This window comes from Lampetra planeri, chromosome 27 (genome assembly GCF_965212315.1).
Source record: "Lampetra planeri chromosome 27, kcLamPlan1.2.h2, whole genome shotgun sequence".
Taxonomy (NCBI): Eukaryota; Metazoa; Chordata; class Hyperoartia; order Petromyzontiformes; family Petromyzontidae; genus Lampetra; species Lampetra planeri.
In genome coordinates this window covers 7,584,549-7,600,755 of record NC_136133.1, presented here as the reverse complement: position 1 = coordinate 7,600,755, position 16,207 = coordinate 7,584,549, and the positions used below count along the sequence as shown (strand labels likewise).

The 16,207-nt window shown below is 55.9% G+C and overlaps 1 protein-coding gene and 1 long non-coding RNA gene across 2 annotated transcripts in view; one reads left to right on the top strand and one right to left on the bottom strand.

Annotated features, from left to right (window-relative positions):
• Window positions 1–2,639: 2,639 nt before the first annotated feature.
• Window positions 2,640–9,479, top strand: LOC144728094 (uncharacterized). Its single transcript, XR_013587480.1, has 2 exons — window positions 2,640–2,858; window positions 8,701–9,479. It is a non-coding gene; the product is annotated as an uncharacterized LOC144728094 (long non-coding RNA).
• Window positions 9,480–10,369: 890 nt separating this feature from the next.
• Window positions 10,370–16,207, bottom strand: part of LOC144727910 (uncharacterized) — an 85,636-nt gene continuing 79,798 nt past the window's right edge. Inside the window, exons 48-52 of the mRNA XM_078607049.1 lie at window positions 14,425–14,508; window positions 13,969–14,271; window positions 12,631–12,777; window positions 12,364–12,458; window positions 10,370–11,968 (exon numbers count right to left, since the gene is read on the bottom strand). Coding sequence (XP_078463175.1) covers window positions 11,872–11,968; window positions 12,364–12,458; window positions 12,631–12,777; window positions 13,969–14,271; window positions 14,425–14,508 — 726 coding nt within the window. The 3' untranslated portion in view covers window positions 10,370–11,871. The remainder of the gene's footprint in view (window positions 11,969–12,363; window positions 12,459–12,630; window positions 12,778–13,968; window positions 14,272–14,424; window positions 14,509–16,207) is intronic.

Below are 16,207 nucleotides of genomic sequence, written 5' to 3'. Positions count from 1 at the left end.
TGTTGCAAAGATCAAAAGCCCCAAAACGCACAACGTAACACATATACATGCGTATGTGTTCGACGACACAAAGCTGATCAGCGAACCCACCGCCACCACCGCACTACCGGCTGCCACTACATACAGCTCATCAGCGATCCCGCCACCACCACACTGCCGGCTACCACTACAGACATCTCATCAGCGAGCTCATAGCCACCACCGCACTGTCGGCTTCAACTACACACAGCTCATTAGCGAGCCCACCGCCACCACCACACTACCGGCTACCACCACACACAGCTCATCAGCGAGCTCATAACCACCACCGCACTGTCGGCTTCAACTACACACAGCTCATCAGCGAGCCCACCGCCACCACCGCACTGCTGGCTTCCGCTACACACAGCTCATCAGCGAGCCCACCGCCACCACCACACTGCTGGCTTCCACTACACACAACTCATCAGCGAGCCCATCGCCACCACCGAACTGCCAGCTTCCAATACATGCATCTCATCAGCGAGCCCTCCACCACCACCACCACACTACCGGCTTTCACGACACACGGCTCATCAGCGAGGACACCATGTGCACGAGTGGAGAAGACTCGGAGATTCCTCCTGTGGGCTCTTCCGGCTACGAACACCACGGCCTTAGAACCTCGCACTGCTACACACACAGGTGAAGGCGTGGATGGGTAAGTAGGTGACTTGGTGAGTGGGGGAGTTGGTGGGCGTGTGAGTAGGTTGGTAAGTGGATGAGTGGGCGAGTTAGTGAATGGATTGATGAGTTAGTGGGAGAGTGAAGGAGTGGGTGGTTGAGTGGAGTAAGTGGGTGGGTGAGTGGAGGAGTGGGTGGGTGAGTGGAGTGGGTGGTTGAGTGGAGGCAGTGGGTGGTTGAGTGGTGGAAGTGGGTGGGTGAGTGGAGAAGTGGGTGGGTGAGTGGAGGAGTGGGTGGGTGAGTGGAGGAGTGGGTGGGTGAGTGGAGTAGTGGGTGGGTTAGTGGAGGCAGTGGGTGGTTGAGTAGAGTAGTGGGTAGGTTAGTGGAGGAGTGGGTGGGTGAGTGGAGGAGTGGGTGGGTGAGTGGAGGAGTGGGTGGGTGAGTGGAGTAGTGGGTGGGTTAGTGGATTAGTAGGTGGTTGAGTGGAGGAGTGGGTGGGTGAGTGGAGGAGTGGGTGGTTGAGTGGAGTAGTGGGTGGGTGAGTGGAGGAGTGGGTGGGTGAGTGGAGGAGTGGGTGGTTGAGTGGAGTAGTGGGTGGGTGAGTGGAGGAGTGGGTGGTTGAGTGGAGTAGTGGGTGGGTGAGTGGAGGAGTGGGTGGGTGAGTGGAGAAGTGGGTGGGTGAGTGGAGAAGTGGGTGGGTCAGTGGAGTAAGGAGTGGGTGGGTGAGTGGAGAAGTGGGTGGTTGAGTGGAGGAAGTGGGTGTGTTCTATCTACAATTGACCAACTCTCAAAAGAAATTGAATGGCGAAATCATAACTGAATCTCCAACAGTTTATCTTCATTTGGCCACACGAAATATGGAAAACCAATATGCTGACCACACACGGTCAGACGGATGAAAACAAACCACGTGTAGCTTTTGTTGAACCAAATGCTGCGAGATCACGGTCTTTCAAGGAGGCCGATGGGATGTGAAAAACATTTTTTTGTACGTGGAGAGACAAACATGGGGAGGAGGCGAACGATGTGTTTTGTTTTCAGCTCTGATCCGACACGAAGGCATCAACTCTTACCACCACGTCACCTCCCGTCTCACTTGCAAGCCTCATCATGGCAACCGTTGCCTTTGTTCGATGGCTGCTGAGGCGGGGTGGTTTCTCTTACAGGCGACACGGCTACCGTGGACGACGTGGGGGAAATCTACCGTGGAGAAACTCACCCCGCCACTCGGGACAGCCATGACACCAACACCCCCAGCTAACAACCCAAGCAATGGGCGAATACACAACACAGGATGGCGTGATTGCAGCTGGTGGTCGCGTTGGCTCTACAGCCGTGCTATTGCTGGCAATGTCGTGGTGCCATGGGGCCCGTGGTCCTGTGCCATGGGGCCTCGCCCCTGTGCCTGTAAATCCCACAAACAACAACGGCCGGGCACAAAATGGCGGCGCTGGTCAGTGCCTTCCTCCCTTGCGGCCTCTTGCGAGCCTCAACCTGCGGGCTTTGCGGGCTCCGTTCGTCAAATGTGCACTGCCAAGTGTCGTCCCACGCTTGGGAGACGTGAACGACTGCTAAATGGTGCCGTTAATTCGCTCCAATATCTCGGCGAGGGCAAAAAAGTGACGGCCATTGGGCACCAATGCAAACGCCTCTCTTTGCCATTTGGGTTCTGGCTCCCTTCGATCACGTGACCGGGCACGCTGCCCACCGTGTGATTGGTTGCTCGGGAGGGCGGGGGGCGGGGGGAATCACGTGATACGAATTACTTGCCTCTGATTGGTCAGCCTAGGCTTTGAGTTTGCACTTTCCGGGGCAGAGAGTTTGCATTGGGAGAAACCAAGTCAACCCTTCACGGGGAGGGGGGGGGGTATTGTGGTCTGTGTGCCGGGGGTGCCGAGTATTGGGTAACTTTGGCTGCAGGGACTTGGCCACCCCTTCCTATCCGGACGACTTAGTCTGGTCAGGGCCGACATATAGAGGCAACGCGGCCGCTCGCCCGCACAACGAGGGAGTTTGTGAAGCGGGAAGGTGGTGATGTTAAGAGGATCCTAGCCACGGTGTCGAGGTCTAACCGGGGGTCTAACCGTAGTATGACTGGGTTCCCACAGAGCTCCTGTGTCCTCTGTGCAACAGGAGAAGGATGCACAGGGGTCGGACGGAGCAGGTGAAATGTGACCACGACCCCTCCCCGCGTACAGCGGACACTGCAGGTAAAGGTGAGTGCAAAGGTGCGTTTGATAATGGGGTTATGCACGGTGTTCGGAGGGGTGGATGAGGTGTGCATGCATGAATGTTGTGCTGCGTGGTGTGTGTGTGTGTGATGAGTTGGGTGTGTGTGTGGCGTGTGCATTGCGTGCATTGGGGGGTTTTGTACTCGTAATAGATCATCGCTAACAGAACGTATACCACGAAGAGTCTGGGAAAGGCTGTATGGGTGATATTTCTCTGCATCGGGTGTGTGTGTGTACGTGGAGGTGTCTATGCATGAACTTTGTGAATGAGATATGTGTACATTGGTGGGTGTGATGCGTGTGTCTGGGTGTGACACCCACTCCACACACACGCGGGGGAGGGGGGGGGTGTATGAGGTGTGCCTGTGTGGCGTGTGAGGTGTGTGGTGCTTTGTGTGTGTGTGTTATGCACGGTGTGTGAGCGTATCCACCCATGATACAACGTTTTTATTCTAAAAGTGTGTTTGCCACAATCTGTCACTTTCTCCCATCACCAGCCATGCGCACTCCACTGCTGGATGAAGGCAGATGCCAGTGGGATTTTAGCAACGAATGCAATGGATTTTAAGAAACCTGTCCCCAATGTTTCACCTGCCGTGCCGGGAGATGGAATTGAGCACAGTGACCTCTGGATCGCAAGGGCAGCGTGCTCCACTACCCCAGTGTCCCTCTAAGTCTGTGGGTCTCTGTGTGCGTAAGTTTATGGGTCTGTGTGTGAGTAGGTCTATGGGTCTCTGTGAGTAAGTCTATGGGTCTCTGTGTGAGTAAGTATATGGGTTTATGTGTGAGTAAGTCTATGGCTATGTATGTGAGTAAGTCTATGGGTCTCTGTGTGGGTAAGTCTATGGGTCTCTGTGTGGGTAAGTCTATGGGTCTCTGTGTGGGTACGTCTATGGGTCTCTGTGTGAGTAAGTTTATGGGTCTCCGTGTGAGTAAGTCTATGGGTCTCCGTGTGAGTAAGTCTATGGGTCTCTGTGTGATGAGTCTATGGGTCTCCGTGTGAGTAAGTCTATGGGTCTCTGTGAGTAAGTCTATGGGTCTCTGTGTGATGAGTCTATGGGTCTCTGTGTGGGTAAGTCTATGGGTCTCTGTAAGTAAGCATATATGGCTCTGTCTGAGTAAGTTTATGGGTCTCTGTGTGAGTAAGTCTATGGGTCTCTGTGTGAGTGAGTCTTTGGGTCTCTGTGCGAGTGAGTCTATGGGTCTCTGTGTGAGTGAGTCTATGGGTCTCTGTGTGAGTAAGTCTATGGGTGTTTGTGCGTAAGTCTATGAGTCTCTGTGTGAGTCGGGTGGGTCTCTGTGTGAGTCTATGGGTCTGTGTGTGAGTCTATGGGTCTCTGTGTGAGTCGGTGGGTCTATACTGCTCACCCCCCCCCCCCCCCACGTTGTAACGGCTGCTGCTGGAGTCTCGGATAAAAAGGTGAACGAGTCAATTGTATTTACTGCTCGAGAGCCCGTGGTCTGTGTGTGCGGCAAATCGGTAATAACCGGCATTTATTTATTAATTTAACCGGGTTTATTGTGCATTTAGGGTTGTTTTTGAGACCACAGTCACATATCCCAGCTGTTGAGAATCTGGGTTACGGGGCTATATGGCTCTCTTTCGGAGGCGACCTGCCCAATGAAGTGGCTTATGTGGGATTGTCGAGCAGACAAATACACCACAAAAGCACGTGTTTTTTTGTTTAATGTGGAGGGAAAAACCGGAGGACCTAGAAAAATCCACGCTACCATGGGGAGAACACCTCGTCACGCCCGTGCCCTGGTGAGGGGGGTCTCGGGTTCAGCAAGGGGACCCCCAGGCAGGCATATTCACACTGGCACACACGCACGTACACATGCACGCGCATGTGTACAAACTTCGCCCGTATAACCTTTAACAGACTGTTGGGGGCATGTTCTGTTTGCGAATAGCACATGCGAAGGACGGAAAAGCACACGAGGGGGGTAGGTGGCCCAACACGTGCACACGCACGCACATACACGTGTACACACACACGTGTACACACACACGTGTACACACACACGTGTACACACACACGTGTACACACACAACAAAGACAAAGATCCCCGTATAGCCTTAACAGACTGTTCGGGCAAGTGCTGTTAGCGAGCACCTATGAAGGCCGCACACACACGTGTACACACACACATGCACGTGTACACACAGATGTATAGAGATAGACGCATGCACAGGTGTGTGTGTGTGTCTGTGTATTTGTGAGCCAGGTATATACACACACACGCGTGTACTGAGGTACACACATCCACAGGGGTAGATCTGGGTGTGTGTGTGCAAGTCTGTGCACCCAGGTATTTTCACCTGCTCCCTCAGGTACACAAACCTGTACACATCCAGTTACTCTCGCACCTGCTCACCCAGGTACACACACCCAGCCTCCGCACGCTCACCCACGTGCCCTTGAGCACATTCTTGTTGTTGCTGTCTGGGGAGTGGGCAGATCGAAACTTGTGGGTGCTCACCACAGGCATTCCCACTGCGGGCGTGGATGCTTGCGTGCTGTTACTCCTGCGGTTACGCATGGCGCCTGTGCGTGAGTTGAGTTTGTCAGACATCTCATTTAACCCATTGCACCTGGGTCTGTCCCGTGACCCGCCAGAGAAGCGAGCCGTCGTCTTCGCGTCACGTGATGGCCTCACAATGCACCTAGCCTGGTACAAGTGATGTGGTGACATCGCCGGCAACTTCATGGCGAGGCTGTTGTGTGTTGTGTTTGTTGAGTGTGTGTGTGGGTTGAACGAGGGGAGCGGTAGTGTAGCGGTTAGCGCGCTGCGCTACGAACCCGGGCATCCGAATTCGCTTCTCGCTCATTTCCAATACCAGTGTCGGTTATCTGAACGGGTCCTGGGCCTCCCCTAGGTCGACTCGGCCTCAAATTAGTGCGATGTGTAAACATCACCACCTGGGAGACAAAGGCGTCGGGGCGTAGTGCTGGCCATCCATCCCCTCGTGTGCCGTGCCGGCCTTCATAGGTACTATTCGCTAACAGCACTTTCCCCAACAGTCTGTTGAGGCTATACGGGGAATATTAGTCTTTGTTTTGAATGTGTATGAAGGTGAGCAAGTCGAAATTTAAGGTGAGCAAGTGATTTATGGGTGCTGTTCCCGAGTGAGCGAGTGTGGTGACGTGGTGGTGGTTGCTGCTCTCCAAGTCGCATGGTGATTGTAACAGGATCCGTGACCAGACGCGACGATTTTTCACCCAGGGAGAGCCTCATGGAGTCTCATGACTCTTTTAAGGAGGGTCCTGCCAAGTGGCCGCAATAGGGGGGGAGTGAGTGATTGCCATTCCTGTGTAATCTCAGTTTGCGGGAAAACGTTGGATTCTTGTCGCCGGCACACAATGGCCTGCACTTGCGAATGATGTCATGGGAATCTTTATCGTCCACTGCGAGTGGAGCACTGTGTGATGGTTTTACAACCGCAGCATTAACCAGTGGGGCCGTTGCATTCGAACCACGAACCTTGGCAACGAGCGGCGATCGCGCCACCGCTGCGCTGCGTCACTGCCCCCGAGTGTCAAGACTCGGTGTGACGCCGGGTGACGCGGGGTGACGCCGGGTCACGCGGTGTGACGCCGGGTCACGCGGTGTGACGCCGGGTCACGCGGTGTGACGCCGGGTCACGCGGTGTGACGCCGGGTCACGCGGTGTGACGCCGGGTCACGCGGTGTGACGCCGGGCTACCTGCCGTACTGTCTCTGGCGTGGCGTCCATGCCGCTCTCCGCATGGCGTGGGGGGGGGGCCCAGTGAAATGGGAGAGTTTAAGAACGAGAAGTGCTTCACGTGAGTCGAGCCCATTGAGCTAGGGACGCTGTTTATCAAGGGCAACTCTGCCACGAGACAATATCGGCACCGGCAAAACGTTCCATCTCGACACGGTGCACAGTTTGTTGTTGTTGTTTACTAAAAAGACACTCAATGAAATAGATGGTGTTGAACAATTACATTTGCACTTTGACGTTTTGCCGCGCACACGGATCACGTCTTGGAGCGGTCAACACGGACGAGTCGAGCTTCTTCTTAGCTGAGACCTGGGGTGGCAGCTGTCACAGTGGGGGGGAATGGTGACTCGCACGGAGAGCCACAGACTGGAATAGAGGGGCATGGACACCGTGGTGGTGCGCTGCACTCGCAACCCAGAGCACTCGGGTTCGATTCCATCTCCCGGCACGGCAAGTGTGACGGTGCGGGCAGGTTTCAGACGTGACCGCTCACGTATTGGCAAACGGCGGTTGTGTGGTTAGTGGGTTGTGTGGGTGGTTTGTGTGTGTGTGTGCGGTTAGTGGATTGTGTGGGCGGTTAGTGGTGTGTGTGTGCGCGGTTGTGTGTGTGGGTGGTTTGTGTGTGTGTGGGTGGTTAGTGGTGTGTGGTTAATGGTTTGGGTGTGTGTGGTGTGTGTGTGGGTGGTTTGTGGTTAATGGTTTGTGTGTGTGTGGTGTGTGTGGGTGGTTTGTGTGTGTGTGTGTGTGTGGTTAGTGGTGCGAGTGGTTATTGGGTTTGTGTGGTGGTTCATCGTTGAATGGTGGCACAGTGGTTTGCGCACTGTTCCAAACCCGGCGATCTCAGTTCGATTCCTGCCCACGAACAACATCGGTGGCATGTATCTGCACCTGTCATGGGCATCCCCTAGGTAGACTCAACCTTAAATACTACCTGGGTGTGGTTTGTAAGCAACAGTACTAGGGAGACAAAGGTGGCCGGGCGTTCACTTGCCCCAACAGTCTGTTAGAGCTATACGGGAGGATCTTTGTGTATGAGTGTGTGCTTAGTGAATGTGTGTGCGTGTGTGGTGATGGACATGTGTGCCTTTAGTGAATGGTTTATGTGCGCGTTCGTGCCAAACCGTTTCCCGCAAGCCTGTTTTCTCATCCCGGTCTCATTCTCTCTCCACCGCAGGAATGTGTGTGCGTGTCTGGTTGCGCGTGTGTTTGCATGCGCACGTGTACGTAGGGTTCTTTTAGGTGCGATTTAATGGTAATTGAACGGGCGCGGCACGGGGCGAGAGAAGAGATGGACTTATGCGGTACAGGATGTGGAGTTAATTGGACTTGCCGATGACCGGTACCAGCTGCGTCAAGATCGGCATATGTGGAGGACGCTACTGGGGAGTTCGAGGCAGTCTCCCTTCAGAAATAACGGAGGGCAGAAGAGCAGTGTTCACAACAACGAGCGGAGCGCCGTGCGGCTAATGCACAGTTAACCGTCGGTCAACCGATGGCACTCGGGTCTGTTCCGTGACCTCCTGCTGCCTTGGACAGCAGGCCAATGACACTTAACATTGCCTCAAACCACACCTAGCATGGCACAAGCGTGTGGTGATGTCACCGCCGGTGGTTGTTATGACTGTTTGTGTGTGTGGATGTATGGCCGTGTGTTTGTGTGGGGAGCGGTAGTCTAGCACGCTGCGCTACGAACCCGGCAACCTGGGTTCGATTCCCGTTCACGGCCAACACCGGTGACTATTATCTGAAACGGTCCTCGGCTTCCTCTAGGTCGACTCAGCCTCCCATGAGTACCTGGTGCAGTGTGCAAACATCGTCACTGGGGAGACAAAAGCGCCCGGGCGCGGTTCTGACCACCCACCCCCTCGTGTGCCGTGCTGGCCTTCATAAATGCTTGCTGATAGCACTTGCCCCAATAGTCTGTTAAGGTTATAGGGGGCATCTTTGTCTTTGGATGGATGTATGAGTGTGTATATGCTGGCTTTCATCGGTGCTTGCTGACAGCAATTTCTCCAGCAGTCTGTGTAGCCTGCATGGGGGATCTTTGTCTTATTGTGCATGTGCCTCTGTTCGTGGACAGGAGAAGGACAATCGTGGCCGGTGATCGCGGCTTGGAGTGGAACGCGTTCCAGAGTACGTCCACAGCGGAGATGGAGCGACGGAGAGAGCCCGTGACTGAGCTGTGAATCCACGTGTGGAGTCTGTGCCAAGGGCCCCATCTAGAGGCGCACGGAGGTCATTGCCAATGTGATGCTTGATGTGATACGCGGAATGTGGTGTGTGAAACTAAACTATTTGATATTTTACCAGGTAAGGCCCACAGAGCTAAACAGCTCTTTTTCAGAAGCGACCTTGCCCCAAATGGCAGCTCAACAGAGGCGGTGGAATTTCATAGCAGCCAAATATCCTAAATGTGGAGGGAAAAATCTGAGGACCCGGAGGACAAATCCGCGTGAGCACTGTGAGAGAGAACGTGCAAACTCAAATATACAGGTGTCAGCTTCGGGATGGAACCCATGAGCACCTGTATACCAGGCGAGGTAGTTAACATTTCACAACCGTGGCCAAAGGTGGCCGGTTGCGGCCTTTGTAGGTGCTACTTGCCAGCAGCACTTGGGCCTAACAGTCTTAAGGCTATACAGGGGATCTTTGTTTTGACCTGCAGTGTGGTGGTCGAGTGGGTGGTTGTTGTGGTGGACAAACGCGGCGCGATCGACACCAGCGTCGCGCTGACCGAGTCCTCGACATGGGAGGAGGAATTGAGCGAAGTTAACGGGAGCCGTATTCGTGGTAGTAGCCATCGTCGAGTAACGAGGCGACTAACCACCAATGTTTGAAAATAAAACGGCTTGAGTACGATTTGGCTCCGTGTGGTTGACCCCACGTGTACCGACACACCACACACGCGTACGTAGCCACAGACACGCGTGTTACTCCGCGTGTTCTCCTGGGAGAGCCTCATAGAGTCTCAAGACTCGCGTTCATGATGCCTGCGCAGCGCGACTCACGCCCTCCTCTTGATACTAAGATCCAGGATGGCCACGTCTATGCGCCGCTTCTCGGTGGCAGCCCCAACAGTCTGGAACGATATCCCTCTGCACATTCGCAGCATCACCTCAATTGCCTTCTTCAAGAGAGACTTAAAAACTCACCTCTACAATCATGCTTTCGAGCGACTCTGAGCTTGGCTCCGCGCCTCTGAGTTGCGGCCACTACGTCTGCAAATTTGCACGCGTTATAAATTTAACTATTATTATTATGAGGGTTCTGCCAGTTTTGACACAGCAGTAGGGGGGGGGGGGCGTTGTTTCTGTTGCTGTGAGATCCCGGTTGAGAGATTTGAAGGGAATGTCACCATTGGGGATGTTGTTTGTCCGATAGCAGTTTCACGAGGTGCGTGGGTTTAGCCATGGGAGGAAACGGGAACCCGGAGGATATCCATGCACAACAGAGAGAGAAACATACAAACACGATGCAGAGGCGCCCGGGTTGGGAGTCAACTCAGGGGCTGCTTGCGGTGTCACCATGGCACCACCATCCTGCTGCCAGAAGCGTGTAACCACACACAGGTGTCACGTGCACACCTGTACTCACACACAGGTGTCACGCAGACCTGTACCCACACACAGGCACATGGACGCGTCTACCCGCACACAGGTGGCACTCACATGTGTACCCACACTCACACGTGTACCCACACAAGTATGTACCCATAACACACGGACGTGTAACGACAATCACACAGCGGGTGCAGCTCATTAAGTTTAATTGGCTGCTCATGCATCTGGGCACAGGGCGCCACATCGTTACGTGAAGGCAACCACAGCGATTCATCCTCGTCATTGTACTTACAGGGTATAGCTTCATCATCGCGGGTACGATTAGTCATTACAGCTGGAGTTGGCTTAAATATTTTTTGCGTAAGTAATAAAAGGTTTTTTTAACGACAAAAGCCGGAGTAAACTCTCAAACGTGGGAGGGGAGGACCGACCACCCTCGCCCGCACTCACCCCCCTCGCCCGCCCTTCCCATGGCAGAGGGCACATCCCACCAGGGTACACCCCCATGCCGAGCCTGCCTGCCTGCCACATCTACCAATTGGGCCACTCCTCACCTGCTCCACGCTCGCCGGCTGTGGTGGTAGTGGCGGTTGTGGTGGCCATTGTCCTGCTGGGCTCTCTCAAACGCTTTCACCCACTGCCCATGCGAGTTTGTATCCACACGGCCCTGGCTAGCGCAGAGTCCAAGCAGGGGGGGTGTGGACGGGGGGGGGGTCAGTATTGGTAGTGAAACCGGCTGAGTTGAGTAGAGGTGAGCTCCATCGCAAGCACGCATGCTCAATACCCAGCAGGATATACCTCGGCAGAACATAAGGGGGGAGCGGGTGCCTGGCCCTCCCCTCCGTGCCCCCCCCTATGCTATAGCAAACATGCTTGGAAAGGTGGGGGTGTGGGTGGGGGGGCAGAGAAAAGCAATGCGGGGATCAGGGCCGCCCTCCCCTCCGCCTCTTTCCTTGGAGATCTGTGCGAGGGGGGGTCTCTTGCTTTGGTCATGCATGCACGGGGAGACGCTGGGGCGGGGGGGGCAGACACGGGTGGGAGAGGTGGAGCTGTGGAATCTTGTCGACGTCACTCGCGCCTGCAGTGATCGCGTCCTCGTCTGTCGGTGCGACGGTGGCCCCCCGTCCACCGCACCCCCCTGTGTCCTGGTGAACGTCGCTGGAGCCGCAGCTTTGTTGCTGTGCCGAGATCGGTCTCGGCATCAACGGGCGGGGGACTCGCGGCTACAAGGGAGTCCATTGCTCGACACGCATTTGCGTCGGTGCGATATCCTCCTTTTCTCCCGCGAGGGAAGACGGTCGTTTTTTTTCCGCGCAAATGGCTCTTTGCTTTTCATTGTTGCACTTCACTTAATCGATTTTGCTTTTGTCATTGTGGTGATCCCCCTCCCCTCCCCCCCCTGGCTCACTCTTGCGAATGCGACTCACCCCGGTTCTCGGAGTTCTCACCCTGGTGGTTCGAGCAGTCGTGAACTCGACATGGAGACGGTGAGACGCGCCGGGTCGGGGAGGTGGAGACACACGCGGAGGAGACACGGACAGGCTTTTGGAAGTGTCCATCGGGGATGTGTGTGACCGGGAGACGGTGAGTGATAGTGGGAGGCGGTGTGAGATGGTGGGAGACTGTGGGGGGGGGGGGGGGGGTGTGATGGGAGGCAATGGTACAGAGACCGTTGACACACGAGCCGTTCTCTATCCGCTGCTGTCTTCTCCCGGCCGCTCCAGCGCGCTCGCCTTGGGTGCGCGCGTGCGCGAGTGTTCCCGGGAGGTGGACTTCCTCATGCGCGTCCTGCGAGCGGGGGTTTGTGTGTGTGCGAGTGTGTGTGCGAGAGTGAGTGTGTGTGCGAGTGAGAGTGAGTGTGTGTGCGAGCAGGTGTGTGTGTGTGTGAGAGTGCGGAGGAGGTGAAGGAAGGAGTAGGGGGGAGAGAGTGCATGCGTCATTATATTACTACTATTATTGTTATCGAAATGATGCGTCTCACTGCAATCCGCCATCATTGCGGTGGTGGTTGTTGTGGTGTTTGTTGTGGTGGTGGTTGATGCAGTGTGGTGATTTTTGTGGTGGTGCTCGCCATGTGGTGGTTGCGGTTGTGGTGGTTGTGGTGGTGGTCGCCATGTGGTGGTTGCGGTTGTGGTGGTTGTGGTGGTTGTGGTGGTTGCGGTTGTGGTGGTTGTGGTGGTCACCGTGTGGTGGTTGACCCGTCGGGGTTCACCGTCTCGGTCGACTCCAGGAGGTCGACATCCCCCACATGGGGGGGGGCCCCCGCATACAGCAGAGCCTGGGGGGCACGGGGTGTGAGGGGGGGGGCACGGGGTGTGAGGGGGGGGTACGGGGTGTGAGGGGGGGGCATGGAGGTCAAGGTGGGTTCGTCGAGAGCAAAGTAGAATGGTGGTGGGAGTAGAGCGGCCAGTATAGTAATGAAGCGAGTCGAGTGGTGAGCAGCTGCTCACCTGCTGGAAGTCCAGGTGAGCGCCGCTCAGGTCCATGGTGAGTGTGGGGTCTCCATGGCGACGCTCGGCGTGAGAGCCCGTCACCACAGAGTCGCTCACCGCCCTCGTCAGCACCGCCTCGCCACCGCTACACTCCGTGAGGAGCACCTACACACCCTCGGCACCACCAGCCATTGGTTACGCAACAGCCGTCCTCCGTCACCATGGTGACATCACCGTGTCGTTTTTGCCAGGCTAGGTGCACTTTGAGGCCATCCTGTGAAGTGTTGGTAGGCTCTTGAGGAGGTCACGGGACAGACTGGGGTGCCATGGGTTAACTGTGGATGTGCCACCTGTGTTCCCTACTGTGCCAACTCGCTGTGGTTTTATCCGCCCGGCGCTCTGCTCGTTGTTGTGAGCGTCGCTCCTCTGCTGTTGTTGGAGGGAGGCTGCTCCCAACTGCCCAGTAGAGCATCTTTATAGAGGCCAATCTTGACACCACTGGTACCAGTCATTGGTAAGTCCACTCAGCTCCACATCCTCCTGTACCGCATCAGTCCATCCCTTCTCTAGCCCGTGCTGTACCCGTTTAGCCCCCTCTATCCGGCCAAACAGAAGCTGCTTGGCCATTTGCTGGCTGGACATGCGGGCTACATAAGCCAGCCAATGCAGCTTCGCTTTCCAGAGGAACTCACTGATGGGACTGTGTCCAGATCTTTCAAGGATCTGTGAGCTCTTCACATAATCCAGTCTGGTTAAAACCCAGGATGGATTGGAGGCAGACCAGCCTTAATTGTTTCAAACCGGGGCCAGGCTGCACTTTTCACAAGCATAGAGAAGGGATGGCATGACTGGCCGACAAGACCAGGTTAGCTTCCACACAGCGTTACGCAGCCCTTTAAAAGATAATACCGCTTCAATCATTTGGAGTGAAACCTCCTCTGCCAAACCGGAGCTGGTCAGAAGTACACTGCCCAGGTACAGAAACCTCTCCACTCTCTCCATGGCTGCCCCCATCACTCATGGAAGTGGAGAGGGGGGAATGGTCTGACAAAAAATACCGAGGCAGGTGCTTAGTTTTGGTGGGGCCCCGATAGTAAAGCCCCATCCCTGAGCAGCATGCTCCAGGTTCAGCACTCGTACACATACTCACACAGATGCCAATCGCTAAGCCAGTGGAAATGACATCTGCACGTTGCTCGTGCCAGCATAGGTGAGCCCGCACGCCACATGCATTCAGCATTAATCGGTGTGTGGATCGGTGCCGGTGGAGGGGTCAAGAGGTCACTCTCGCGGTGGGGGGGGGGGTCGATTAGTGAACCCCCCCCCAACCACCCCCCTGCCGCCTCCACCCCTCACCCCGCTGTGTCGCTCATCGGCGTGAACCACGGTTCTCTTGTAGACGCGGGAGCGGCGTTCCCGCGCGTCGTCTCCTCCCTCCGCGCGTCTCTCCCGTCCCCCCGCGTCGGCCGTGGTTGGGGCTGCGTCTCCCCCCGAGTCGCTCACCTCCGCTGCTCCCCTCTGGGTGCCGGGCGAGGAGCCCATGGTGAGCGGCGCGGCCGCTGGCCCTGGCTGGCCGTGGCAGCTAGGGTCCAGGAGGCCTCCTCCGGTTGTGGGGCCTGTTTCGGGACTCAGGATCCTCCGAATGATTTTCCTTGTAACCTGGGAGGGGTGGGGGGCGGTCCCAGGGGGGTGGGAGTGGGTGCCGCGGGGAGGGAGAGAGGAGAGAGAGAGAGGACGAGTGAGTTTAGGCATTGTAACTCGGCGTGAGCGAGTGTGCGTGAATGAGCGAGCGAATGTGAGAGTGACCCATACCTTCCTTGTCACAATGTTGCCGAACTCGTCTGTGAATTGTTCCTCCGTCACCGAGTCCGTGGGCATGTCCGTAACGTCCTCGCCCTGCACGAGCACACATGCACGCACACACATGCACACGACAGCCACCATTTGCCATCAAGTCGTGGTGTTACCATGACGATTGTGCCAAGCTAGCTGCACTTTGAGGCCATCGCATGAAGTGTGGAAGCCTCACTACTCGCAGGAGGCCATGGGACAGACCCAGATGTCATGGCTTAACTGAGATGACCCCCTCCTGTGTCAACTTGCTGCATTTTAGCCGCCCAGCACTCTGCTCATTGTTGTAAGCATCGATTGTCTGCCCTCCGTTGTTGCTGGAGGGCCACTGCACCCAACTGCCCAGTAGCGTTCTTCACGAGCCTCCTCCATAGAGGCCGATCTTGACACCGCTGGTACCAGTCTTCGGAAAGTCCACTCAGCTCCACATCCTCCTGTACCGCATCAGTCCATGTCTTTTCCATCCATTGTCACGCCCGTTTAACTCTCTCTGTCTAGCCCAGGGGTCGGCAACCTACGGCTCCGGAGCCGCATGCGGCTCTTTACGGGCTGCTTCTTGACGATATGTACGTATGTACAGTATGTACTCAGATGCATTGCGGCTCTTGAAATACTGAATTTTGTACCGAATTGGAAAGAAATGGCTCTTCTTGTTATTTTGGTTGCCGACCCCTGGTCTAGCCAAACAGAAGCTGCTTGGGCATGCGGGCTACGTGACCCACCCTTGCTTGCCGGAGTAGCTCACCGATGGGACTGTGTCCGGATCTCTCCCCTCCCCACCCAACCCCTCCCCACCCAGCCCCTCTCCACCCAGCCCCACCCCGAGCATTTTTGGATGCACGACGGACTGACACAATAATCCCCTGTGGGCTGGTGTAACCAGGAGGTTCCTACCAGTATGAAGTGCTTGCCACAAATGAACCACAATACCTATCTGATCTCGTCAAGGAGCATAAACCATGATGCAAACTCCACTCACCCTCGCGGAGGCTTTTGGCTAGCCAGCACCTGGAACAGGAGGTTATAAAAGGCAACAGACCCATTCGCCTTGCCTGTGTAGAGGTGTATTGGTACGGATGGGAAACAAACACAAGGGGCGTGGTTATGGCCGTACGCAGAGAAGGTGCTTAACATCGATGTCCGCACCTGCCATCCCCCACGGCCCCCCCGGGGGGGGGGGGGGGGGGGGGCGATTGCTATATAAGGTGGTGAGCCGGAGGGCTCGAGGTCGAGTGTTAGCTTTAACCAGCGAAGATTGAAGACCAGCTAGAGTAGGCCCTGGAACTCCCCTGGCTCGCTGTCCTTGTCAGGACTGACCAGGGAAAGCCAGTGGCGTGGCCCCGAGAGCCCAGACCGATGTTCTTATATGAGCCGGTCTGGAGACTCAGGGTGCCGTAAATCCCAGCTTGACCAGGGCTGGGATAGATAGCCTCCCTTAGCTCTGTAGTGCAGGACCTGGGAGTAGGCTAGCCGGGTTAGACGTTGGGTCTCCCTGTTAGACGGGTGAAGGGGCCGATACCCCTTCAAGTGTTGTGTATCCCCGTCTCTGTAAATACGTTGGTGTTAATAAATACGTGTGCCTCCAACTACGTCGTCCAAACCTCCTGAAACTTACTACATCTGGTGTCGGAAGTGGTCTTTCAACGATGGACACACGAGGGACGACTCGTACCAGGGAGCCGGAGATGGAGGACACCTCGGCCGACTCGGCGCCCGAGATGGCCGAAGTCGGATCTGAGCAGCC